The 27,732-nt window shown below is 56.7% G+C and overlaps 1 protein-coding gene across 1 annotated transcript in view; it reads right to left on the minus strand.

Annotated features, from left to right (window-relative positions):
- Positions 1–19,098, minus strand: part of ANGPT4 (angiopoietin 4) — a 42,010-nt gene extending 22,912 nt beyond the window's left edge. The window contains exon 1 of the mRNA XM_042931371.1: positions 18,630–19,098. Coding sequence (XP_042787305.1) covers positions 18,630–18,941 — 312 coding nt within the window. The 5' untranslated portion in view covers positions 18,942–19,098. The remainder of the gene's footprint in view (positions 1–18,629) is intronic.
- Positions 19,099–27,732: the final 8,634 nt, after the last annotated feature.

Raw genomic sequence — 27,732 nt, forward strand, 5'->3', positions numbered from 1 at the left:
CCTTTGGCCCCGGGTTTGAGTTTTGGCTCTATGACACTCCGACTGTGGGTCTTTAGTACTCGAGGGCTACGTGCCTCTGAGCCTCACTTTATTGATCTGTGACACGAGGACAGGAAACCTTGCTCCTTGTTGGGGAGAGGGCGGCTGAAAAGGGACTCGAGGGAAAGGAAAGGAGTTTAGACGGGCAGCGGGCCGGTTGAGGAAGGAGGGTATTCTGGACAGATCACAGATGAACATCGAAAGGGATGAACAGTCTTCGTGGCCCAGGAAGTCCCCTCAAGCCTGCTTTTCTCCCACATCGTTTACATAAAAAAAGACTGCAGCTGGGGAATGGATAAGCAACCATGGTCTGTCCATCCAGTGGACTCTACTCAACAAAGAAAAGAAAGGAGTTAGTGATCCACACAATAATAAGACTCTAAGAGAGTCTGCAGGATTCCATTTATGTGACCATCTGGAAAAGCCAGAACCCATGGTTTGCCAAGGACTGGGTCTGTGGTGGGAATGGACAGCGAAGGGTCATAGGGGAACTTTCTGAGGGTGTTGGCAATGTTCTGTGTCATGACTGAGCGTGTATATTTGTCAGTGCTCACAGAAACGCCCCGGGTGGCTCAGTCCATTGAGCGCCTGACTCTCGGTTTCAGCCCGGGTCATGATCTCAGGGTTCATGAGATCGAGCCCCACATCGGGCTCTGGGCTGGCAGCGTGGAGCCTGCTTGGGATTCTCCCTCTCCCTCTCTCCGCCCCTCCCCTGCTCAATCTCTCTCTTGCTCTCGCGCTCCTCTCTCTCTCTCTCTCTCAAAATAAATAAATAACAAGCGTAAATAAACGTTAACAAAACAAAACAAAACCTGTAGATTAGAGGTAAAAAACACACACAGTAAAAAACAAACCCGCCAAAACCAGATTCTATAAAATAGCCCATATAAAAGTATGTATTATAACGACAAATATATTTTCTTACGCTAATCCCTCACCCTCGGAGTGTCATTTGTGTATCCACTCAGGGTTTTCTTTTTTTTTTTTTTAAGTTTATTTTTATTTATTTTGAGAGAGAGAGACAGAGAGAGTGTGCTGACTGGGGAGGGGCAGAGAGAGAGGGAGAGAAGAGAGAGAATTCCAAGCAAGCAAGCTCTGGGCTGTCACTCTAGAGCTTGGCGCGGGGCTTGATCTCATGACCTGTGAGATCATGACCTGAGCTGAAAACAAGAGTTGGACGCTTCACTGACTGAGCCACCCAGGCGCGCCTCACCCCCACCCCACTCAGGAATTTCTTGAGCACCTATTATGTGCTAGGCGCTCTACTAGGGACTGGGAAATCAAGAGTGAACAAAATTGGCAAGTTTTCTGATTCCAGGGCAGTTCCACGAACTCATTAGTTAAATCCCAATAGTGATGAGTGCCATACAGGGAAATGAGACACGGTAGTGAGTGGGGTCGGAGGCAAGTGTGGCCAGAGTGGCAGGGAAACCCTCACCGGAGGGAGCTGCCTGAGCTGAGAGGGTGCGAAGGAGCCAGCTGTGGGAAAGACAGGAGGACGGGAGTTCTAGACAAAGGGAAAGGCAAATGCAAACGCTCTAAGATGTGAGTGTGTCTGGTGTATTTGAGAATCAGGGAGAAGATCAATACCGGTGATAGGCCCTGCCTGTCTCTTCCTTGGAAAATGGCGCGTATAGTTCATATTTGGAAAGAGCGTTTTGTCAACTACGGATAGAAACCAACGAGGAAAGAGTAGTTAGTGTCTTGTATCGGACGAGCCTGAGTTCGCATCAAAACTCTTAGCTTAGGGGCTGTGTGACCTTGGGCGGATACCTCTGCCTGTCTGGGCCTGTCCTCTAGAAAGGGGGTGATCACGGCTCCTATCTCTGGGTCGCAGGGAAGATTCCTGGCGCTATCTACGTAAAGCGCCTGAGATGCTGTTATTTAATGTATTAACGCAGGAGCACTATGCGATTGCATCGCAAATCTGTTTTTAAAAAAACTCGGTATCTAGGGGCGCCTGGGTGGCTCAGTCGGTTAAACGTCTGTCTTCGGCTTGGGTCATGATCTTGCGGTCCGTGAGTTCGAGCCCCATGTCCGGGTCTGTGCTCAAGGCGTTAGCTTCCTTTGCAAATCCGTGCATTTAATTCCGTGTTTGAAATCATCTTTTTTCTGAGAGAGGCTCCAGAGCTTTGATGGATGCCGGAGAGACCGAGGGCACAGGCCTCTGAAAATCCCTCCTCACTGGTGCTCCCTCGGTGGACCATCCGCTCCAAGAGGGCGGGGGCCTCGCCTGCCTTTTCTTCTGGAGCCTGGAAGGGTGTCTGGCGATTCTCAGGTGCTCCGTGGATATTCGTTTCGTTGAACGAACGGACGGATTCGAACACCTCCCCTCCTGGAAGAATTAGCTTTGAGATACAGGACACCAGATGGTTCTTTGCTGCAGCCACTGGGAAACGGAGCAACAGGTGAGGAAAGAAACGCGCTTACAAAAAAATGAAGTCCAGCCCAAGCTGCCGAGTGGGCTTGTCACTTCCAGCCTTTGTGCCTCCGTTTCCCCCATCTACAGGTGGGGGTGACGGTGCCACTCTGTGGGGTTGAGGTGAGAAGGGGTGGAGGTGGAGGTGCTTGGAGCATGTCCGGTCAAGGATGCTGGGGGAGGTGGGGAGGCCAGCAGGGCAGAGCCCACGGTCATGACCCCCGTTGGCTGGAGCCACACTGGAGAGGGTGGCTGGGGTCCCCACCACATTTGTGGGACCCTCTGGGAGTCAAGGGCATCTCTTCACAGCGTCTAGCTCTGGATCACTGCAGGTGGGACCTCATCAAGAGGGTGCGGGCCTGGCCCCCCTGGGTGGGAAGAACGAACACCGGAGGAGAAAGACACTTGGCGGGAATCCCCCCAGAGGCTGGCAAGGCTTCTAGCACAAGAACTCGAGGCTCTGGCTTTAAATCCCAACGTCTCCACTAACTGGCCGCAGGACCCGAGTCCGACATCTTTGCTCTAAGCCTCGATTTCCTTAGCTGTCAGATGGGGCCCCGGGGGGCCCCAGGGCACATGAACCCACTCTTTTGGGATTAGTGCGAAGGACACTTGGATAAAGATCCAGAGGGGGCGCCTAGCACGGAGCAGGTGTCCCCTGCATCACCCCTGAAGAGGTTCTGGAAAGTTCATCTGGCTTTAACGGTACCTGTTTTCTGCGGGCCTGGAGAGGGCCTCTGTTTTATACCCAGCTGTGAGGCCTCCTGGAGGTGTGGTCTCTCAGAGTGTCCGTTTCCCCAGCTGTAAGATGGGCACAGTAGTAGGGACTAGACCCACCGTTAGTCAGATTTTGTTACTTAATGCATGAATGCCACAGCAATACACGACTGTATTGCCAACCTGTTTGAAAAAAATTTGGTATCTGCAGCTCAAGGCATTTGCTCCTTGAGGTTGTCGCGGGGTTCAACGGGACCGCGGCTGTTCAGTGAGGCCGTGCCTGGCGCACGCCGGGTGCACAGTAACTTTGGCAATTGTTATTGTTGTTGCTGCTGGGACGGCTGTAAGTTCTGCCACACAACTCCGCCTGCAGCGCAGGGCAGGGCTGGCACGCCTTGGAAAGCCGAGGCTCTGTCCTGGTGTAGAACGTTTGTCCTGGCCTCTGGTCCCTCTGTCCTTTGCTGGTGGGACTTTGCCAGGAGTGAGAGTGGGGGCAGACGTTGCGGGCCCTTGGGGGATGGCGGTTGTCCTGGTAACTCCTTATGGCACCCCATGATGGCCAGGTGTGCTTGGGTGCCTTAGAGAGAGCCTCTTAGCGGGGCGCCTGGGTGGCTCAGTCGGTTAAGCGTCCGACTCTTGGTTTTGGCTTGGGTCACAATCTCGTGGTTCGTGAGTTCGAGCCCTGCACCAGGTTCTGCACTGATGGTGCAGAGCCTGTTTGGGATTCTCTCTCTTCTCTCTCTGTCCCTCACCCCCGCCCCCCCACTAAATAAATACATAACACTTAAGAAAAGAAAAGAAAAAAAGAAATAGCTGCTTATCCCCTGCATGGAGGCTCTGCCATTGATCCCATTTTATGGATAAGCAAATGAAGGCTCAGACACAGAGTGGCTTCCCTGAGGTCCCTCATCAAGCTGGCAGATCCTAGATTCCTACCCAGGTCTGCTGATTTTGGAGACCAGAAGGTCAGGTCCAGTGGGCACAGGAGGGTCAGGGCAGGAGCTAAGCAGGTGGAAACCATGTCCCCCTCACCCCACGCGGGACGGGGTTTTAGCCTTCCAGCCCATGAGCCCAGAGACCGAGTGAGCCCAGGTGAGCCCTCATGTTGGCTTCTGCCTGTTGCCTGGGTTTCTGGGTCCCCTGCCCAGGCTTGTGCCTGAATCAGACCGAAGGAGAACCAGGGGTTTCCGCAAGCTGGGGTGGTGTCGAGGTACAGAAAGGCCAAGGATTCCCCCCAAAACAACCCCCATGAAACCGCAACGAGGCAGCGGGGAGCACGGTTTCTGGTCTCTGCTCCCCAGCTCCGAGCTCTGTGGCTTTGGGTAAATGATTTCATCTCTGAGCTAACACCATCCTTCTAATGGCTCAGGCCCAACCTCTTGGAAACCTTCTTCCCTCCCCCTTCACCCCTCCCCCACATCCAATCTGTGGTCTCTACTCTGGGGCCATGTGCAGAATCCGACCACTTTCCCTCCCCCAGCCCCATCACTTCCACCCATCGAAGCCTCCCCAGCCCCCATCATCTCTTATGGGCTTCCCAGATGCCCCCCACCTCCCCGCCACCCCCCACCCCTGCTGTGCCTTCAGCTTCTGCACATGCTCCCCAGTCCCAGTCCGTGCCCCACACAGCAGCCAGAGAGAACCCAGCACACCTAAGCCAGGTCATAGCACCTTCTGCTCCAGACTCTGCTGTCACTTAGAGCCCAGGATTTTTGGTAAATTCCTTTCCAGGAGAGAAAAAACAAAGTCTTTGGAAACAGGCAAAACTGCCCCATAGAGCAGGGTCCAAACTGCGCCGCACTGGAGGTGGGGTGGGAATTAGGGCAAAGCCAGCCAGGCTGAAACCAGGCTCCAGGGTGCAGGGTGGGGGAAATCAGAGCCTGGCCTGATGATGAAGGGGAAAACAGCCCCCCTCCCCCCCACAGGGACCCAAGCCTGGGTGGGAGGGATATGGGAGCTCAAAAGACCAGCAGGGACCACACAGCCAGCCCTGGTTCCCACAAGGGGAAACTGAGGCCTCGATCTGGAAAGCCATTTGTAGGAGGCTGCACACAGGAGCTGGTGGCCCAGTGTGGCCGGCCCCGTGAAAATCTGGAAGAACAGACCTCTGACAGCTTTGCGTGCGTGTTTCCATTTAGACGTAAATTTTTGTACTTTAAAATTTTTTGGGAACGGGTGACGCGAGCACATGGTTCGGAAGTCCAAGGAATCAAAGGCTGTGGAGCGCTAACCCAGACCTGTCCCGGTTCCCGTCCCCACGGGCCACTGAAGGATGTGCTGGGTTTACTTCCAGGGAAACGACGCGTGTGCCAGCAGTGAGTGTGCTCATACCCCCCCCTTCTCCCCCCAGCCCTTCTTTGGCAAACACAAGGTCAGCGCCCCATTCCGCACCTTGCTGCTTCTCGAGTAGCGTCAACTTTGGAGGTCACTCCACATTCAGCCCGACAGACCGGCCTCGCTGCTTTAATAGCCACATGGGATTCTGTCTGTGGCCGTCACTGTTTGCCCAGCGGGTCCCCAATAGCTGAGCTCATTTCCAGCTATGGCCATCACACCAGGGCTGCTGGGAATACGCTCGCCCACGTGTCACTTAGCTCTCCTGCAAGGCTGCGTCAGGGATAAACCTCTTGACGCAGAACTGCCTGGTTCAGGGGTGTGTACCCTCGTGATGTGTCTGCGGTTTCCACACTGGTTTGGGAGGAGGGGCCCTGGGGGCTGCAGCAGGGGCCACGGGAGCCAGAGCGCTGCCTACCCGAATCCTCCCCCCACACACCCACACCCCTGATCTCAGGACCACCTCATCGGCCTCTTTCTGACTTTTGGATCTCCCCACGAACGTCACCTCCCCCGGGAAGCGTTCCCTGGCCACCCCGCGGAGGGTAGACACCAAGCCCCCTGCCCTACTCCTCCCACTGTGACTGCCGGAGGTTTTGTTTTGTTTTGTTTTGTTTTGTTTTGTTTTTCCCACAGCCCTTCACCCATCTGAAACCTCCGTTTTCTCCCCAGGAGAAATGCAGGAATGCAGGGCCGCCATTCAGGAGCAGCTTAGCAAGGTAGCTCTGGGCCACCAAGTTCTCAGCCACATCCTCCAGGCCTCGAGGCAGCGGTCCCAGGCGCGGGAGAGGTACTCAGGAAAGATTTGTTGAAACTGGGGTGTCTTCAGGAGAAACGTGCTAGAAATGACCACGACAGGGTCTCAGCACTCCTTCATCCACTCAACAGACTTGCTCAGATGTAGCCCGGCCCCCGGGGAGAGAGCAGGCCTCCGAAGGGGCATGGCCCTGAGGGCCTTACAAATGTAGCCCATTTAGTCCTTGGCTCGCTCATCATCCCCATTTTACAGATGAGGGAAAGAAGCACAGAGAAGCTGAGCCTGTTGCCCACGTCACACAGCTGGTGAGCACGACCGGCTTGGAACTCGGGCCTTCGGGCTCCCAAGACCACACCCTTCACCCTCAGTGGGCGCCTTGAGGCAGCCAGACTCCAAGATGGCCCCAAGGATCCCATCTCCTGGTCTGCATGCCACGCATAGTCTGTCCCCATAGTCTGTCCCTCGCTGGGCTGAGATCGGCCACCGTGACTGTGGCACATCGTAGAAATGTTGGAGTGTGACTCTCATGGCCACGTCATTACGTTTCGGCTCCTGCTTTGTCCCCTCTTGGCCCTCTTGCTTGACAGGAACTGGCCACCACGTCCTGAGGACCCTCGAGCAGCCCTGCAGAGGGGCCCATCGGGAAAGAAACGGAGCCCGTCACCCCCGCCGCCAGCCAGCACCTGCCTACCAGCCCCGGGAGCGGGTCGCCGAGAGGCTGATCCTTCAGCCCCGGGTGGAGCCTACAGACGACCACAGCCCCCGGCTGATATCCGAGAACAACCACGTGAGAAAACCCGAGTCAGAGCTACCTTGCTAAGCTGCTCCTGAATTCCGGACTCTCAGAAACTGAGACAGAATTGTTTGTGGCTATTAGAAGCTGCTAAATGTTCTGGGGTCATTTGTTATGCCACAGCAGATAAGACTTTTGTGGGGGTTACAGAGGCCAGACCCTCTTGCTTCCAGGTCCCGCCCCCCTCCCCCAGACACACCGCATCCCTGCCACACCCTCCCCATGCCTCAGTTTCCCCACCTCTCCAACGGGGCTGACTCTGTGGCCAAGGGTTGGCCCTGCCTCCTCTGCCTGGTCCCAGCCCCCTTCCCACCCGCTCCGGGCCCACCCAGGCCCTGACCCCGCGGCTCTGAGCTGCCAGGCCCAGCCTTCCTGGCTCTTTGCCCCGCTGTTGCTCTCCTTTTGGGTCAGTGCTCAGAGAGAGCCGAGCAAGTGGGCAGGGAGCCAGGGGTGGAGCGTGTCAGGGACCAGCGGGCTGTTGTGGAGGGGTGTGCCGTTCAGCTCTCAGCTCGGCCCACGATTCCCGGCACAGGCCGGGCTTCTCCCAACCTCAGCGGCAGCCCCGAGTCTAGCGGGGGCCTCGCGCGCCGAGTCAGGCACTGGTTCGGTCACAGCTTCGCCACTCCCTTTCTGTGCCAGCGACGGGGCTTCTCTGGGCCTCGGGGGCCTCGATGGAAAAACGGGGCGCATTGGTTCCTCTTGGCACAGGGGCCAGGGGCATAAAGGAAGCGACTGCTGGAATCTGTGCTTCCCCGGAGGCTGGGATTCTTCCGTCTTGTTTACTGGCGTAGCCCCGGGGCCTAGCGCAGTGCCCGGCACATAGTAGGTGCACCGTTATCTGTGGAACGTTTGTGGCTGTCTTACCCTCTGAGCCTCACCTTGTCTGAGGGTGTGTGTGTGTGTGTGCGTGTGTTGGTATCGGGTGGCGGGTGTCTGTCCAAGGCAAAGAAGCCACAGGAAGATGAGGGGTATGGGGAATAGAGTGGGGGGAGCTAGGCCTGCATTTTCTGTCCGAATTTGGGGTGCTTCTCGGATGTGAACCGGCTACCAGGGCCTTCGGCCTCCCAAGGCCCTGCTATCCCTTTGTAGTCGTCTGCGTCTCAGCCTTGATCTTGGAAGGTGTGTCTGCAACGGGGCCTATGTGATGAGCCCTTATTCTCCCCCGGCGTAGAGATCGAGAAGCGAATCGGGAGAAAGTGAAGAAGAAGCGCGTTTCTCGTGACGGCACACCTTCCTGCCACCTGCGTGCCGGCCCTCTCGCACGTGTGTCCCCGTTGCTTGGTGAATGTGTATTCAGCACCCGCGACGTGCTAGGCGCCGTTCTCGCCACTCTGCGCATGAAGGCTTTGTTGCCACTCTCTGTGGTAGGAGCTATCACCAGCCCATTTTACAGATGAGGCACAGAGTGGTTAAGCGACTCGTCCAAGGACAGGCCGCTCGTCACGGGCAAACCCAGGCTGTCCGGGAGCAGATCGACCAGGCCACGCTTCTGCCAAGTCTCCTTGGCTGATCATTTGACACCACCCCGCCTTGCCCCCCACCCCAGCTCTACCTCGGAGAATAGAGCCAAGCGCGTTCTGGACGGAGTGCGGCCTCGCCATGCGGCACCAGGCTTTCCCGCCCGCGCGACTCTGGCGTGTAACCGCTCTTGTCTGATTTCTAGCAGTCTGGGGGAAAAGGGTGATTGTTCCCCACTTGACAACGGAGTCAGCTGAGGCCTGGAGAGGCCAAGCATTGCCCAGAGCTGGTAAGGGAGGATTTGAATCCCACGGCTGAGCTCTTGCCCGCCCTCTTGCACCTTTGGTGTCTGAGGCTGACCCTGAAAACAGGGTGACGCCGATGGGGTCAAGGTCAGGCAAGAAGGGCAGAAGCAGGCCCAGATGTCCACAGTAGAGCAACCGTCCCTGGGCACAGGGCAGAAAAGGGGCTACGTTGGTTCCCAGCACCCAAGATCCCTGAGAGCAGGGTCAGGCCCAGAGAGGTCTGGTATGGCCCCTGATGAGCACTCCAGTCTCAGCCTGGCCACACTCTCCTGGCTCTCCAGGCTTCGGCCACAAGGAACGCTTCTCACTTCCTCCAAATCACCTCGTTCGTTCTCCCCCGGGGCCTTCCCACTTGCCGTTCCCTATGCCTGGAATGTTTTTCCTTTCCCTTCTTTGCCTGAGAAGGACCAGTCTACCTTTCAGAGCTCAGCTCCGTCCTTCCTCCTGGTGCCTTTCTTCCATCACGGTCAAGTCTCCTTGCCCCCCACCCCCGGTCCCCGTTATCTATCCCTAGAACAGGCGGGGACTTCCTCACAGTGCGTATCATGGTTGATCATGACACATGAGAAATCACCAGGTTGGTGTCTCTCCCGCTGCTCCTGGAGGGGAGGGATTGAGCCTCTCTCGCTCACTGCTGAATTCTCAGCCCCGCGCAGTGCCTAACACCACAAGTTCTCAATAGACGTCGGTGGGAGGGGTGATGGGGTAAATGGAGACATGAATGTTCTCACCTGTGTGTGTGTGTGTGTGTGTGTGTGTGTGCATGTGTGTGCCTGCTCATAGCTGCCTGCATGCAACCCCAGAACTTAACCGTAAGGAATGCGTTAATTTTCCATGAGGTTTGTGACACACGGTGCATCCTGTTGCTACAGGGGAGGAGACACAGATGCCTTCAGCTGGGATTCAGGAACCCCGAGTTCTGACCCGACCCCTGCCATGGGCTCTGGGGTGAATGTAGTTGAGTCACTCCCTGCGCCCAGGGTCAGGGTACCCGTCTGTACAATTGGGAAGGGGCACAGAGAGGCAGTCCGTGTGGTGGTTAAGTATGGGGTCTGGACCCAGCCCCTGCCTGGGTTCGAAGCCACCTCCCTCGCTTCCTAGCCCCGTGAACTCTCTGGGCCTCAGTTTCCCCATAACAAAAGGGGATCACAACAGTCCTCACCTTTTAGGATGTTGTGAAATCTCAGGGACCGATGTTTGTAGGACATGCATAGCAGTGCCTGGCACACAGAAAGCCCCAGCAGCACGTTCACCCCAGAAGAGAGAAGAAACCGAAACGGCACCTCCTACTTCCCCGTGAGTTGAAGCAGCACCAGATACACGCGCAGACCTTGGCGGGTGCTCGTCATTTGGGCCTCACGGCCAACCCAGGCATGAGCGTACCTCTGCCCCAGTTTACAGAGGGAAAAGCTGAGGCTCCGGCCTTTCCCGCCTTTGCAGAGCTACAAACCTCACAGCTATAGGATTGGGTGAACAGAAGCAAACCGCAGAAAAATGAAGATAGCATTTCATATAGGAAACCAATATTATGCATTGGTTGGGGAGGGATAGACACGGGGTAAAAGGCTATCAACACCGAACTCACGGTAGCTGTCTCTCCTGGGGGAAGGAAACAGGAGAGGGGCAGGAGCTAAACGGTCTCTTCAGCTGGGTTGTGGGAACAAGGAATTTTACTAGATTTGTTTCTATCTCTTCATACCTCCAAACCATTTCAGTAAAATTTTAAAACGCACAGAACAGGGGTGCCTGGGTGGCTTGGTCAGTTACGCGTCCGACTCTTGGATTCCGCTCAGGTCACGATCTCGAGGTTCGTGGGTTCGGGCCCCGCATCGGACGCCGCACTGACAGTGTGGAGCCTGCTTGGGATTCTCTCTCTCTCCCTCCCTCTCTCCGTCTGCCCCTCCCCCTGCTCCCGCTCCCGCTTGTGCCTGCACTTCCTCACTCCTTCTCTGAAAACAGATAAATAAACTAAAGAAAGGAAGGCAAAATTAAAAAAAAATAAAATAAAATGCATAGAACGAATTGCAAGGAAGTTAACTGGGAGATGACCAGGGAACTGGGAAGACCAGTGATTTCTTTTCCCCCTCCGTGTCTTCACGCACTTCCCCAATTCCCAGCGTCTGCACCAAACGTCGGGAAAGCCCCAAGAGTGGTGGACTGGAGACGGGAATGAAGGGTCACGAGGCTCTGCTGGCTTAAGCTTCGGAAGCTCTGCTCCTCTGTAGGGGAGGAGAGGGGAGGGGAGGGGAGCCTCCTCCAGGGTCTGTGGGCACCCCCTCGCTCACCACGTCACTGCATACGTTTTGCCCTATTTTGTCCTCATCCGAGGTCGTTGTTTCCATGATCCCTATTTTGCAGATGAGGACACTGAGGCCGGGGCAGGAGGCAAAGGGACTTTGCTGAGCTCACACGAGGCAAGGTGTGGAGAAGCCGCTGTCGAATTCCCGGGCTGCCACCACGGCGGATTCCCTTGCTGGGCCACGCGTCCCAAGTATGCCATCCCTCCCTGACACTCAGCCGGATGCTGTGCCCCGCCCTGCGCGCACTAACTCGTTGAATCACCCTAACCTGCAAAGCGGCTTCTATCCCTTTCCTCACCTCTCAGATAAGAAAACCGAGGCACAGAGCGGCCCAGCGATTGAGGCCACACAGCCCACAAGCAGCAGAGCCGCTGGGAGTCGAGTTGAGTCGGGTGGGCTCCATGGCCCGTGCTCTCCCTCTGTGGGATTCACCCCAGTCTCTGGCCAAGGGCGGGGGGGCGGGGGGACATAATGATGAGGACACTCAAGTGGGGGCTCTGGGTCCCCTCAACTTTTCAAGAGCTGCCCATGCTGGCGGAAGAGGCTTCAAGAAGACTCATTGGCTAAAGGCCCCGTGGGGGAAGGGAAAAATCTAGCATCCGTGAGTTTCCCTTTCGCTGGCCAGCGTTCTGTCTGTTCTGCAGGTCCCGGCTGGGTCTCCAGGGACCAGGCCACAAGGGACACGTCTTGCTTATTAGCCAGGAGACTGGCCTCAGGGCTGAGAGCGTGGGTTCTGGCAGCAGCCAGCCTGAGAGTAAACCTCACCTCACCCTTTCTGGCCATGAGACCTATCTTTCTTTTATCCTACACGCTCTCTAGGAGGCAGCGAGTGTTTTGAGTTCCGCTTTACAGAGGAACCAGTTGACGCAGGTGGCTTCCCCAGCTGGTCAATGGCACCGCTGGGACGTGACCCCCCCCCCACCTCCCCCCCGACTCTGGGTCCATTCCAGAAATTTCAGAGCTGACTCTGAGGTTAAGCAAACGCTCCGAGGCCAGAGTCTGGGTGGAGGTGCAGACTTAGGGGGCAGGCCTGGGGTCTGTTTTCTCACATTTCCTGCCCTAGAAGACAAGGAGGAGAGGGTCTGGGTACATCCCAGCCCAGCTGAGCTGTGGGCCCTAGGAAGAAAGAGCCAGAAACTCAGGGCCCTGCCCCCATGGGCTGGCCTGGTCGAGGTGCTTGAAAAAATAAACCTGTCCCTCTGGGGGATGCCTCTTGCGGGGCTGCTGGCCCTGGGGCTCCCTGGGTCATCCCTAGGTCAAGGGCATCTGTGCCAGCCATTTCTAGGCTCCTTTCTTGGGAAAATAACCCCATTTCTCTAAGAAGCATATGCTCTTCTCCCCACCCAACCCCCTCAGCCCCAAACTGCTTAGAAAGCAGCCAGCGGTGAGGTTAGGAAATCAAACCCCAAGACGTTCTGTTCGGCAACTGAGATTCATTTCTTGTTTGGATAGCCGAAGGCTGAAAATGCCAAGAATTTACGGGCAGCCTGGGGGGGCTGGGGCAGCTGGGAGTCCCAGGCCAGTTTGGGAGGGTCCCGGGCTGGGCCAGGACCCCACGCTGCTCTCCGCTGGATGCGCTGTTGACCCGCATCCAACCTCTGGGCTGAGGGCTTGAGTTGTTCTGAGGTCTGGCGTCAGGGGCCTGGAGCGAGCAGCAGAGGCTGGGGGCAGGGCCAGGTTGAGAGGATCCTATCCGGCCCCTCACCCCTGCTGGCTTGGCTTTGGGTGCAGAAAGGGAAGAGAGAGGGGCCCCGGCTGAGCACCCCGGCTGGGGGGTGGGCCCTGGGCATCTGGCTTGTGTGTCCTGAGTCGTCTGGGGTGGACAGAGTATTGTGGACACCCAGGGAGGTAGATATGGGAGGGCTAGCTGGCCCGGGGCCGGGGCGGGGGGCGGGGGGGGTTGGGGTCAGACAGGGAGAGACCTCAGGGACATGCCGCCAGACAGGAGAGAGAGTCACAGAGCGGCAGAGGGACACAGAGATAGAAAGGGGGAGGCAGAGACACATGAGGAGATGGGCAGAGACGGCCGACTGTCACTGGTACAGGAAGGAGAGTGGAGGTCCCCACGTTTCTGGGGTTTGAAGCTGGGCTGCCCTCAGGTGCTGGGGGTGGGTCGGGGAGCCTGCGTCCTTGCCTGTGGCCCCGGGGTTTCCTACTCTCCTCATCTGTAGAATGGGTCCTGCGTGGGAGACAGCAGAGTAGGGCACCTCCTGGCGGGGACCGGGGCCACCGCTCAAGGGGTGACAGCAGCCCAGAGTGACCTTTCGCTGGGCACCTGCTGGGGGCAGACGCTTGCCCGGTCCTGCCGCTCTGAAGCCCACGTCAGACTCTCTCATCACACAGACGAGGCCCTGAGCGCATCACACACACCGGGTCACACAGGCCACACGACTCACCACTGTGCTGCACGGCCTGCTGGGGAGCCTGCCCCCCTGCTGGCTCTGTCCGCCTGTCCGCCCGCCCCCTCGACAGTCCTGGCTGCAGCTTTCCACCCAGATGAGGGGGTGGGGCAGAGCCAGGAGCGGCCCACAGATAGCAGACTCCAGACGTGAGTCATTAGTGCAGAGGCTTTCCAGGGGGAGGGGGGAGGAGGGGAGGGGAGAGAGGTGGAGGAAGGGGAGAAGAGTAGAAAGAAGGAGAGGGGTGGGGTAAGTGGGGGTGGAGAAGCAAGGAAGGGGGAGAGGGAGCAGACCTTCCCGCAAACACCCACCCCCCCTCCCCGCCACCCCCTGCGCTCTGAGTTTAGGAGGACACGGGCCAGCTGGCCAGCTCCATGCTGGGAGAAGACAACTGGGTGTCTGGGATTCGGGAATCCTTGCCTCCCTCACTTCCTTGACACCCTCCAGAGTCAGGAGAAAGGACCTGGAGCTTGGAGGGCCTGGGCTGGCTGTCACGGCTGGGTGACTCTGGCAGGTCCCTTCCCCTCCCTGGCCTGTGTCCTCACCTATGCACTGGGGGGACAGGGGCAGGAGTCAGGGGCATGGGCTGAGCAGGGGCTGGCCGCTGGCCGCTTGCAGCAAAGAGGGTCTCCTCTGCGGCCACCCCGATGATGGGAATCTGGCCGAGAGCTCGGTCTGGGGAAGCCGGTCATCTCTGCTCATCCCCAGGAATCCCTAATGGCGGTAGTGGTAATTAGTGATGCTTCTAGATCAGAGTGTTTTGAGACTCGTTTTTTTTTTTTTTTTTTCCTCTCCTGGGATGTTACCGCAGAAACCAAGAAGAGGTCTTTGAGTTTCAAAGACTCTGAGATACACCCAGCCCAAGGGGCATGAAGGGGGCATTCAACCCAAGGAGCCCTTACCCAGGGGAGGGCAGAGCAGATACCTGCTTGGACCCCAGCAGAGACCAGGCAGGACTGGGGGCCCCCTGGGGCCCACCAGCATGGACAAGTGACGTTCCTAGCCCCAAGGCTATCGGACGGGGACCATTGGACTGACTCGTCCCCAAGTGCGCTGCCCTCACCCAGCAGTGCGGGGCTCACACTGGAGATACGGCTGAGTTAAATAAAAGCCCATCGGTCCACTGCATCCCGGCGCAGGTAGGCTACCCCATGTCCTCACGAAACACCTGCTCTAGTCGGGCAGCAGGCTGAGAGCGGCGTGGGAGCGGTCGCCGTGGTCGTCCCAGCCATCCCCCGACGCGTTCCCATTTTGCAGATAGGGAAACTGAGGCTTGCTCATCCACAGCCATGTGGCAAGTAAATGCCAGACCGGGATGTGAACTCAGGTCAGCCTGCCTCCGGAAACAGAGCTCTTTGCCCCACGGTGCCCCATGGACGTCTGGAGAGGGCGTTGTGCCACAGGTGGAAGAGGTGGGCTGGGTGCCCTTCTGATCTGAAAGTCATCGGTTTAAATTCTTCCTTTGGCTCAGCCAGTGATGCCTGAGCACCAGGCACCCAGGGGAGTCAAAGATGGATGGGAGGGTGAGGCTTGGGGTAGAGAAGCCGGAGGGAGGGGATAAGGTCGCACGAGGTAGGGAGGCAGCTGGGGAGACAGGAGGATACACCACGAGGAGAGAAGCGGAGGCCACAGGATGGACGGGTCCTTCTGCCTAGGGGCCGGTGGGCATGAAGGATACCCCGGGGCCACAGGAGGCCTTAAACAGAGACAGGTGGGCAGGGAGGGAAGAGCTGAGTGTCAGGCAGCTTCAGGGTTGAGGCACCATGGGCTCTCGGAGGGGAGACATCTGCAGGGTCAGGGTCACGGATTCGGGGCTCAGGAACCCATCAGATGCCAGTTTGGCATCATCATGGGGCAGGTGGGAAAGGGTGCTGCAGGAGCCCTGGGGGCAGTGCCATGAAGGGTGAGTGGAAAGGAGGAGCAGGGACAGAGTCCTGGGAGACACTGGCATTTCAGGGTGGGGGAGGGCCTGAGCGACTGGAGGGACTCATGGACGGTCACGCACCCATATGTTCATGCATTCCGCAGCCGTGTTTGGAACACCTACCCTGTGCCAGGCACTGTTCTGGGCTCCGGGAACTCAGTAGTGAACAAAGAATATGTGATCCTTCCCTCCTGGAGGGCACAGACCAACAGAAATGCTCTAAGAATGGGTAGTGATAAGTGCTAAGAGAGAAAACCAAATCCAGGTTGAGGGGATACAGAGTGACAGAGGGTTATTTTAAATGGAGTGGACAGGGAGGGCCTCTCTAAAGAGGTGACATTTAAGGAGAGACCTGAGGGAGGTTGGGTGAGCCATGTAGGCATCTGGGAGAGGAGTGTTCCAGGGACTAAGGATTTTCTTTTTATTCCAAAGAGATGGGAGTCCCAGGATGGTTTTAAGCAGAGGAGGGACAGGATCTAACTTAGGACCCCTCTGTCTGCTGAATGAATGAACTGTGGGGGCCAGGGTGGAAACAGGGAGCCCAGGGTGGCTGCCATGATGACCGCCCAGGTAGGAGATGGAGGTGGTCCAGAGTGGGGCAAGGTAGGGGAAGGGGTAGGGAGGTAGGTCAGATCAGGCATGTTTGGTGGATGAGGGCTTGCTGATGGAGACAGTTTCTGGAAGGATGGTGGTGGTCAGCAACATTGAATTTGTCAGGAGATCAAGTATGATGAAGACCGAGCCATGGCCATTGGATGCGGGAGGTGACATTTGGGGGAAGGAGTAAGTGGGATGTGAGGAAATGGAGGCAGACTGTGTGGACTTCTGAGACCCAGGCCAGAAGTCAGATAGTGTAGGTTGGATAAGAGGCTTGTTTGCTCTATTCTTCCTTCTCTCTCTCTCTCTCTCTCTTTTTTTACCATGGAAGATACTTATATGGGACTAAACACTGAAGGGGGAAGAATCAGCAGAGAAGGAGTACAGAAGGGGACAGCTGTCTTGGGGAGGTTCAGGGGCTGCAGGGGGATGGGATCTACATCCTAGAAAGGAAAAGAGACCTTGGCCCATAGAGGAACCCCTACCCTCTGAGCTGGAGAAAGGCTCTGGGGACTGGTGGATGTACGGGTGAATCTGCAGGTGTGGGGCAGGCAGCTGAAGAGTGGCTCTCCCTTTGTCCTCATTTCTCATTGAAGCAGGGGGTCATTGGTCTGGTGGGAGGGTGGGGGACAATAAAAAAGGAGGCTTGAGGAGGAGGTGAGGTTTGAAATGGCCCTCGTGGAACCAGAAACACACAGATTTCAGAGCAGCACGGAGCCCCCACTGGGTTGGCTCCAGTGCGTGAGGCCAAGAACTCCCTCGGGAGGGATCTAGGGGTGAGATGTGGCAAGCCGACAGGGCAGGCGAGAGGGAGGGCAAGTGGGCAAGGGACAAGGAGAAGATGGTGAGTTGGGGGCTGAGGAGCTAGATGGTTAGGGCAAGAATAAGACAGGAGGTTAAGTGTGGGTGCACACAAGTGTATATGTGAGTATGCACAAAGCAGTTTGGTTGGATACGTGTAGGGTAGTCTCTCCACCTTGGGGATGGATAAACCCAGGGTGTGCTCAAGGCAACCCTTCGGAAAGCAGGGGAAACTATCAGAACTTCAACGAACGTGATTTCGTACATCATCTTTTTGAAAATGGAAGGTTCCATTTCCTTTTGTTTTATGCCCTGGACGTATATTAATATGGGTACATGCGCAAAAATATTAAGTAAATATGCACGTATCAGGGGAGTGGACATTGTTTGCTGCTTGGGCACATGCTTTGAACAATTTAGACACCAAGGAGTAAGAAAGCACTGATGCTTGGAGAGGCACCGTGTACTGTTGAATCCGTTTGAAGGCTCTAGGAAGCAGTCTACCTCCCTCCACCCCGTGCCACTGCTCAGACCGTCTTCTGCACCTGCGGCCCAGGGCTCATTCTTTCCCTTCCTTGCCGCCACTTAGAGGCTCCTGCCAACCTGATCTTGGAACCCACGGGACGCCTTTCCTGCCCCCATGCCTGTGCAGGGCCAAACCTGCCTCATTCATCTCTGTACTCGGTGCCTTGTTGAAGGCTTGGCACACGGCGGGTGCTGAGTGTCGACCTAAAGCACGAAGGCAGAAGGCCCTAGAGTGGCCCTGACCTCGGGCCAAAACAGCGAGGGGTGTCCTCAGCTCCTCACGCTCTGCCACCCAGCACCCAATCCATCAGCAGGACCGATGTTCCTCCGTCAGAATAAATCCTCATCTTCCCGGCCCGGTCCTGCTCCAGGCCCCTCTTGCCTCTTGCCCGGTGGCTAAGCAGCCTTCTCCTCCCGATGCACCCTGCCCCCTGCCCCCTACAGTGTATTTTGTTCAAAGCAAATGAGGGGTGTCTCCCCTGCTCAAAGCCATGCACTTGGCTCTGATGCTCAGAGCAAGAGAGGGCCAGAGTCCCCCCCGTGGCTCCCAAGGCCCGACACGACCTGCCTCCCCTCCCCTCTCAGATCTCCTGGTGCACCCCTTTCTCCTGTCCTTCTCTGCTCCAGCAGCACTGGTCCCCCCGGTTCCCCAGGCACCCTGACAGCGTTCCCACCTCACAGCCTTTGCTGCTCCCTTTGTAGCAAACGCCCTCCCCGCAGGTACCTGCATGAGCTGCTCCCTTACCTTACTTTGCTTTCTGGATTCAAACGCCACCCCCTCCGAGAAGTCCTCTCGAATTACCTGACCTCAAATAGCCACCCCACCACTGCTTGCCGTCTTCCCTCCTTCATTTTCCTTCACCGTCTCACATAGCAGATTTTTATTGCACATCTCTTTCTGGCCTCTTTCCCCCACCAGTCCAGCAGGGGACGTATTGTTCTGTTTACTGTTACATGCCTCGCACCCAGGATGCGCCAGGCCTGTGATCGGAGCTCCGTGGATTTCTATTGGATGAGCGAATGAATGGCTGTGAGGGAGCCAGGTTTCCAGCTCTGACCCTGCCTAGCCTTGCTGTGCGGCACCAGGGCCATCCCTGCCCCTCTCTGTTCCTCACTACCCCAATCTGTACACTTCAGAGACAAGGGCTGCCTGGGCCTGGCCTTTGTGCCGGGGAAGGCCTCCGGGGAGGACGCTCCCCCCGTCCGTGGGGACAGGCCCCCGTGCCACCCACCGCCCCCTGGGTAGGCCCCCCGCCCTTACCTTCTGCAGCCACTGCGTGTTGTTCTCCAGCACCTTCTCCAGCTGTCGCACTCGCTGGGCCGGCCAGTCCCCTAGGTTCAGTGCAGCGGCAGCGGGCGAGTCCCTCTGGAGGCTGTTGGAGCCCCCGAAGGCCTCGGGTTCCGGTGGGCAGGGTTCAGGCTCGGGCAGCACGAAGGTGTAGCTGCACTGGCCGTGCTGGACGCGGTGCGCCCGGCGGCGCCCGGCCGCCTCCTGCCCCCTCCGCTGGGCCACAGTCACGGCGGCCGCGGCGAGGAGGAGGCCGCCCAGCAGCATGGCTGGCCGGGGTAGCATCCGGAGATGCGGCGATGGTGAGGGGTGTCAGGTCAGGGCCCCCCCACCCCGGTGCTCCCCCCCGGCTCCAGGCCCGGGATGCCTGCCCACCGAGCCTCCGCAGCTGCAAACCCCTGTTTTGGCCGAGCTCTGTCCAGGGCAGCTATTTATACTTGCTCCAAATACCACGGCTGCTTCCTCCCACCGCCTCTGCTCCCCGCCCCCGCAGACACCCCCTAACCCTTTCCCTTCCTTCCTCCTCACTCCTGCCCGAGGCTGCCCGGTCCCCGTGCACCGGGCCTGCTCTCCCCGCTTGGCCTCCCCTCTGAGTTATCTACTATCCAGGGGAGGCCTGGCCTCCCTGTGAGAAAGAAAACAACACACACACACACACACACACACACACACACACGCACACACGCACAGACACAAACACCAAACCCCCAAAGCTGCCTGCTTCGGAAAACCAAACCCGAGTGAACCCTCTCTTCCTGTCTCTGTCTGTCTCTCTGTCTCTCTCCAACATCCCCCCCCCCACCCCGCCGCCCCCAAGGCTGGGATCTCAAGTTTCAGCTCCCCTTCCCCTTCCCTCTCCCCCTCTACCTTCCCCCCCCCCCCCCACACACACTCCGATTCCATGTTAGTGCTTGGAACATGAGCAAAGTGACCCCCGGAGAGAGCAAAAGGAGGGGCGCAGAGGGGTGAGGCTTGGAAGGAGGCAGAGAGTCCAATCTGTTTCTAGAGAAAGAGAAAATCCTTGCGAGGCCAGGGAAGTGGGCGCTCCCAGCAGGGAGCTGGCTCCCTTCCTCCCTTCTCCCGTGGGGCCTGGGGGATGTTGTGCCCTGGGGTGGCCCTGCTCAGCAGATGTGACAGCAATGAGGGGTTGTCCTGTCCCGGGGCACGCTGTTCTAGGACTGCCTCTGGCTGGAGGGGGGGAAATGGATTGCTTGGAGAATAGCTTCTGGTGAAGAAGTGTCTCTCCTAGCCCTGGGGTCAGAGGTGGCTGGCTTCCCCGCCCCGGCTCCTGGGTGGCCAGCTGACGATGTTATGCATCCACATCCTGCCCCAGCGGGGTAGACCCCATCTCTTGCACGATGAATGTATGTGAGTCCTCAGCCTGGAAACTGAGGACCTTCTGATTCGCTTGTTTACCTGTTTCCTGGTTTAAATCCTGGCTAGACCAGCTGCGTGACTTTGGGCGAGTCGCTTAACCTCTCTGTGCTTCTGTTTCCTCTTGGCGAACTGAGGAAAATAACACCACCCACTTCACAGAGTGTGAAAATTAAGTGAGTTTGAGCAGGGATGGCGGAGGGTGAGTGCTACATAAATACTTTCTATTGCTGTTATCAGCGTCATAGTTACTGTGTACTTCCCCTCCCCCGACCCACTAGCATGTACCGCCCACGAGAGCAGGACAGGACTTGTTTTGTGGGGACGTGGCGGGGGTGGGGGGGTGAGGGGGACAAGAGGTACCCAGCAGTGGCTGCATTTCTCTCCAGGGCACCGCCTTCCGCCTTTCTCTGCTGCTTTTCCCAGAGTGGACCCCCCCCACCAGCTGTTTGCTATTGTTTTTTCCCCTTTGTTTTCCCAAATCCTAGGGAGTTTTGAATGGGGCAGGCTGCTTGGGGGCAGGGGGAACCAGGAGCGCATCCGGGGGACTGAGGACATTAAACCAGGTGTGTGGGGCTTTGGCAGGAAAAGGAAAGGCCGCTGGTTATCAGCCACCAGCATTCACTGAACTTCCTGCGTGCTCCAGACCCTGCTTGCCCACCTCTGCCTCAGTTGTCTCGGCTGTAAATGGGGTCATACCACCCCCGACCTTGCGAGGAAGACGCATGTCAATGCCGGCCATGGGTTTATCCTGGCGTCTGGCACCGATGAGCCCAGAGTGCAGGGCGACTGTCTTGTGTTGGTGGAGCCCCGCGGTGCGAGCCCAAGGAGGCCGGTGCCGCGATCGTCCCCATTTTACAGAGCAGGAGAGTGGTTTGCCCGAAGTCACACAGCGTGGAGATGCGTGGCCTGGAGCTGGGGCAGGAGGGCAGGCTCGTGCATTTAATCTTCCTGATGGAGAGAATGAATGACTGCATGAGATGTAATTTTCTTCCCATGGTCCCGTTATTACGCTCATGGATCTCTGTACAGAAGAGGAAACAGGATTACCTGTTTGCTGGAGAAATGTGGGTAGGATCAAAGGAAGAGTCTGGAAAGCTTGGGAGATGGCCCTGGCAGCCTCTGCACCTTCATCTCAGTGCTTCCTTCTCACCTCGGGGCCTTTGCACATGCTGCTGTCTCTGTCCAGAGCGCTTCGGTCCACCCACCCTCACCCCCACCTTTCAGCAGTGTTCCAGTTACTGTGGCCCTCAACCAATTACACCAACACTCAGTGGCTTAAAACAAAAATAACCATTGGGGGGGGGGGTGCCTGGGTGGCTCAGTCGGTTAAGCGACTGACTTTTCAGCTCAAGTCATGATCTCGCAGTTTGTGAGTTCGAGCCCCGCGTCGGGCTCTGTGCTGACAGCTCGGAGCCTGGAGCCTGCTTCAGAGTCTGTGTCTCCCCCTCTCTCTACCCCTCCCCTGCTCATGCTCTGTGTCCCTCTGTCTCTCAATAATAAATAAACATAAAAAAAAAAACATTTATTACCTCTCAGGGTTTCTATGGGTCAGGAATTCAGGACCAGCTCAGCTGGGCCGTCTGCTTGGGTCTCTCATGACGTTGCAGTTGGCTGGTGGCCGAGTTAGGGTCATCCCAAAGGCTTCTTCCATGTTCTGTCAGCACCTGGGCATGCCCCCTCTCCCCCACCCCTCCAGCTCCCTCATGGTCCAGCAGAGTGGCTTCAGGCAGCCAGGCTTTTACACGGCCACTCAGGGCTACAAAGGCCCTCAGGGACAAAGGTCCCCAGAGGGCCAGGTGGAAGTCACATTGCACTACAAGACCTAGGCTTGGGTAAGTCATTGAGCGGAGCTCAATGGCGTATTCTATTGGTCAGTGTCTGTCCAGTTCAAGGCAGGGAACATAGACCACACCCTTCGACGGAGGTCACTGTCCCAAGAAGAGCACACAGGACGGGAGGTGCATTGATGTAGCCACGGCTGGGAAACGCTACAGCCAAGGGGACTGCCACACGCTCCCCACCCCGGCCCCTGAGCCCCCTTTCACAGTCCCACCCTTTGTCTTAGCCCTTCTCAAGGTGCTAAGCGGTTAATTACTTGCGTCACCAACCACTCATCTCTCTCCGTTCGCCCCCAGTGTTTGTTGCGTAGTATGTTCTTAGGAAATATCTGCCGAATGAAGGAACAGGGTGAGTGAATGAACGAAGGCAGTGCTTGGGCCAGGTTCTCCGGGTCCGGCCGACGTGGAGCAGGAGGCTGGGACGCTGGGGAGCCTCCTCGGGGCTGCGCTGACACAGCAAGCCCGGCTGACACGGACACGGGGGCAGGTGGCTGACCGCTTTGGGCTGCAGATTCCTCCTCACGGTGAGAGTGTGCAACGGACCCTACCCGCGTCTCCCGGAGATCTCGCAGAGGTGAGCTCCAGGGAAAGCTTACACACTGCCAGGCTGCTGAGGATCTTTCTTTTTTTTTTTTAACGTTTATTTATTTTTGAGACAGAGAGACAGAGCATGAACGGGGGAGGGTCAGAGAGAGGGAGACACAGAATCCGAAACAGGCTCCAGGCTCTGAGCTGTGAGCACAGAGCCCGACGCGGGGCTCGAACTCACGGACCACGAGATCATGACCTGAGCCGAAGTGGGCCGCTTAACCGACTGAGCCACCCAGGCGCCCCTGCTGAGGATCTTTCAACACAGGTCCTCAAGGCCGGTGTCTGAGGGAGGTTGGACACAAATCTAGCCTGGAGGCCGAGGGTTTACAAAAGGAACCTCCAGCCCTCAGGAAAATGGGAGTCAGCCATCCCCGGGAGAAGCAGCTGGTGCCAGCGTGGCTGCAGGAAGGAGCTGGTGGCAGGACCCAGAAAGGGAACCGGAAAGACATCATCCGGGGTCCGTTGGCAACGGAACTTTGTAGCCCGAGGGGCCTTTGGTTTCCTGGGCGCTCTGCGCGCGGACCCGTGGCCCCCACCTCACCTGTGAGCGCCAGACCCAGAGCCATCCGCCTTCCGGACTTGGACCTCAAGGCCTCAAACAGAACTCCCCATTTTCTATTCCCCCCCACGGTGCCCCAGACGGACTTCTGGACTCTTCGGTCACTGGTAACCGCCCAACCTTCGCCAGGTACCCGGGACGGAAACCCGGGAGCAGGGCTGGCTTCGTGGGCGTGTGACCCCAGCGGTCACACAGGGCCCACGCTTGGAAGGGTAATGTTCTGTGTAATGTTCTGCTGTCACTGTCTGGAGATTCTTAGGAAATTCTGAACGAAGGATCTGGCACTTTCGTTCTGCGCTGGACCCCTCAAACTAGGTAGCCAGTCTTGCCGGGGGGACAGGAGCCTCCCGTAACCCCTGCCCCACCGCACCCCCTCTCCTCCCCCCCAACCACACTTGCTCTTCCAGGGTGATCCTGTAACTCTCTCTCCCCCTGCCCCCTCTTCGCTATTCTGGACATTCCAGAGCCAGGCTGTCTCGGCTGGAATGTTGGCTTTCTCGCCTCCAAACGTGTGCTCAATCTGCCTGTCGCTCAGTTTCTGCTTCCCTCAAATGCGGTGGATGCTAGTAATTACCCGATAGGGTTGTTAAAGGGATGAAAAAGCTGATCCCCGCAAAAGACTTAACACAGAGCCTGGCACATGCTAAGTGCTCCATCCATGGCAGCCCAATAATGTCATCATGTCCCCGCCATCACTCTCCAGGTTGCCTCTGCTTGGACAACCCTTTCCACCTTTAGTCGCTGGTTTTCCTTCTGCCTGTCTTTTGGGTCTTATCTCAGGCTTCACCACCTCCTCCGGGAAGCCTTCCTTCATGGCCTCCCTACATCAGTAGGAATAGGCCCTCTACCTCTGGGATCCCCATGCTCCTTGCCTGTGTGTCCCCCGTCAAAGCGTCACCCTGCATTATGAAGGCTTGTTTGCAGACTTTTGTCCCCCTCTAGTCTGAAAACCCTTCCAGGTCACTGACCACCTTTCCATTTCTGTGTCTGTTGCCTGGCCTAGGGTCAGGTTCATAGTGGGTTCTCACGAGCGTTTGTTGAATGAATAGTCACCACTCTAGGGTGGGGGCTGGAGCTGGAGTCCCAAAGTGGAGGCTAAGGAAGTCACCCTTTCCAGGGCAGGGGCAACAGGAAGTTTCTGTCTCGGGTATGTCTGTTTGGGTCTTGTCTCCAAATATGTGCAACAACCACCCCCTCTCCCCAGTTTATTTTCCCTCTGCTAGCCTGTCGTCATCATGGAGCCAGAGCATGGAGAAAGTACTTCAACCCACCTGGAGAATTTGGCTTTTGCTCAAATGGCTTAGGCAAAAAGAGAACTTGTTGGCCGACGTAACTGAAAAGCACAGGGGTTTCTAGCTTCAGGCATAGCTGGATCCAGATGCTCAGATGTTATCAGGAATCCTCCTTTTTTCTTCTTCCTCAGCTCTAGGCCCTTGTTTTCCTGTTGGCTTAATCCTCTGACAGTTCCCACCACCTTTACCCCCGTCAGTGGTGGCAACAGTTCCAGTCTCTCGACTTAGCAATCCCTCTGCCCTGAGGCAGAATGCCCCTTTCCTGATAGCTCTTGGGAAAGTTCTGGCTTGGGTCACACAGACATTCCTGAACCAAATACTGTAGCCAAAGGGTTGAGATGCTCTGGTTGGTCAGGCTGGGCCATGTGCCCAGCCCTGGTGCCCTTGGGTGGGGTCAACCTCATGGGACCGAAAGGAATTGAAGGAGGGGTAGGGTGCTTCTCAAGGGACTCTGGGGTAGAGGGACTAGAAGGAGGCGGGTGCTGGCCACTCATCGAGTGAATTGGTTTCCTCTGCCGCCACTGTCCCCCACCCCGGGGGGGCCAGTGGAGCCTTCGCATAACTGGGACGCCATGCGTCCTTACCTCCCATTTAGTTTGTGAGAAAACACACCCAGAGGGGGAGGCAACTTGCCCCAAGTTGGGCCCTGGAATCTCTTTTCCTGGAAGCACTGATCTTCCCGCTCCTGGGAACAAAGACAGGGAGAACGAGATAATTCCTGGAGAATCACGTGCTGAATTGGGGCTCCCCGAGTGCTTGGATCCGAAGAAGATGAAGCCACCAGCCTGAGTCTCCCACTCTGGGCCTCATCCCCACAACCCAGCTCTTTCCCAGCCCCCTTCCTTTTCTGCTCCCTGCATGTCAACACCCAGGGTGATAACCGAGGGTGGAAAGTGGGGCAGCCTGGGGGTGCTCCCCAAGCCTCTCGCACTGTGCTGTGCACAGCCCCGAGGACATCACCTGGGCGCCTCGTGGGGGCCACTATGGCAGTGCGGCAAGTCCTGGCAGGGGGCTCGGGGGCTGCTGGCTACCTCGGGGGCGGCCTGTCAGCGTCCCCAGGGGTCGAGGGGCGAATCTCGTGCAGCAAGAATCGCGGTGTCTCTGTGAGACTTTCCACTCAAGACAATGGTCTGTTTGTCACCTGCTTCCTGCCTCCGCTTTCTGCCACCCCGGACCCAGAACCACAACACAGCTGATGAATCGGAAGGGACCTGAGGCTGCGTTTTGAGGTCACTCCTGTGACCCAGGCCTATCAGTTACGAGCCCCTCACTCCTGGCACTGGATCTTGATTCTCCTTTCGGTTGAGAGACTCCATTTCCCCATCTTTGAAAAGGGAGAACAGTCCCTCCTTAGCAAGGTGGGGGTGGTTTGGGGGCGGGGCCGAGGCTGTGTTCCAGTTACCAGCAGTTTCTAAACCACGCAGCTAACGCTTGCGGTTTTAAACAATGGCAGTGTGATTTTATTCACATATGTACATTTTTTTAGAGTGACTTAATTTTGAGAGAGAGAGAGAGAGAGAGAGAGAGAGTGTGTGTGTGTGTGTGTGAGAGCAGGGGAGGGGCAGAGAGAGAGAGAGAGGGAGAGAGAGAGAATCCCAAGCAGGCTCTGTCTATACTGTTGTCGCAGAGCCTGATGCGGAGCTCAATCCCGCAAACTGCGAGATCATGACCTTGAGCCCAAATCAAGAGTCAGATGCTTAACCGGACGAGTCACCCAGGCGCCCCTCATATATGTACAATTTTGGCCGGGTTCAGTGGGGACGGCTTGACTCGACTCCATTTGACAGCAGCTGCAGGGGTAGGATGAGAAAACGCCATTTAAGTAATTGGCACGTCAGTGCCCAAGCGTAGGTAGCTGTTATCATCCTTGCTATCGTTGGAAAGATCCAGCATCTCTTGGCATGAAAATGTCCTTTAGACCCTCTGATGGCTCAGAGCGGCCGACTCCCGATTTCGGGGTTTGTGAGTTCGAGCCCAGCATCGGGCTCTGCTCTGACAGTGCGGAGCCTGCTTGGGATTCTCTCTCTCTCCCTCTCTCTCTGTCCCTCTCCCGTCCTTTCTCTCTCTCTGTCTCAAAATAAATAAACTTTAAATATATATATTTATGGATTATTTCCATTGAGGCAGCCAAAGAAATTGGCCCAGACATGTTTCAGGATTTGTCCAAAGTCACCTAGCGGGGTCCTGGCAAGATGGGGTCAGATACAGCTACATCTGTGGTTAGCAACGCTTGTCCCTCCGGGGGCAACTACCAGGGCCTCAGTTTCCCCTCTGAACAAGGGGAGTGTCCTGGTTCGGCCGCCCCAGAGGCTGACGGGCCCAGGGTAGAGGACAGGCCTCCTTGTGGCCGAGCTGCTCAGCCGGGGCCACCACCCTGCCCGTCTTTTCTCAGGCTGCCTCTGAGCCCGCGTCTGGCACTCACTCCAGGATGTGAAGAATGAGCCTGCCAGGTCAGAGGGCAGATCTATTTTTGAACCTGGGACCCCGCGGAGGTCCAGAAAAGCCTGTGACCCAGAGAACCAACAGGCCCCTATATATTTTGTTTGTTTTTCCTAGACAAGCACAGCACGTCCTTTATAGAAAAGTCAGAAAATACATGTTAGCAAAAGGAAAAAAATAAACAGCTTGTGCTGTCATCAGCTAGAGGCAAAAACCATAGCTCACGTTTTGGAGTATTTCCCACTTAACCATTTCCCTCTCCACATAGATGCGTGTATTTTGGGGGTGGGTTTTCTAGCACACACACACGCACACACACACACACACACACACACTGGAATCTTCTTTAAATTGTGTTTCATTGTATTTTTCTTATTTTGGATTTATCTTTTGAAAAAAGAAATCAGAAACGTGCACAGGGTAATATAATACAACCCCATATATCCATCACTGGGAGTGGGCACATGCCAGCATTTTGCGTGCTTGTTCCGGATTTTTTAAAGAAGCAAAATACTAGGGCGCCTCGGTGGCTCAGTCGGTTAAGCGTCTGGGTCTTGATTTCCGCTCAGATCATAATCCCACAGTTTCTGAGTTCGAGCCTCGCATCTGACTCCGTGCTGACAGCACATATATACGTGTCCATAAATAATATACACTCTGTGCCTTCAGAACTAAAATATATGGTATTAAGATGTACGTAGTCTTCCGCCTGCACCTTATGGTTTCCAGATCTATCCAAATTAAATTACACATACAGATCTTCTGACTAGGTCATTTTCTTTTCACTGCTGTGCAGCTTTGCAGCCTAGAATTGTATCACTTTTTATTTCCCCAGCCCCTGGCGGATGGACATTTGGGTCCATTCGATTCTCTGTCACTCCCAACCAGTCTCCTGCCGCTATCTTACCCACCAGCCCGTGTGCCTACGAAGAGATCGCCAAATTGTGCTTTCAATCCGCTGCACCGGGTTACCTCCCCGC

Source organism: Panthera leo, chromosome A3, assembly GCF_018350215.1.
Source record: "Panthera leo isolate Ple1 chromosome A3, P.leo_Ple1_pat1.1, whole genome shotgun sequence".
Taxonomy (NCBI): domain Eukaryota; kingdom Metazoa; phylum Chordata; class Mammalia; order Carnivora; family Felidae; genus Panthera; species Panthera leo.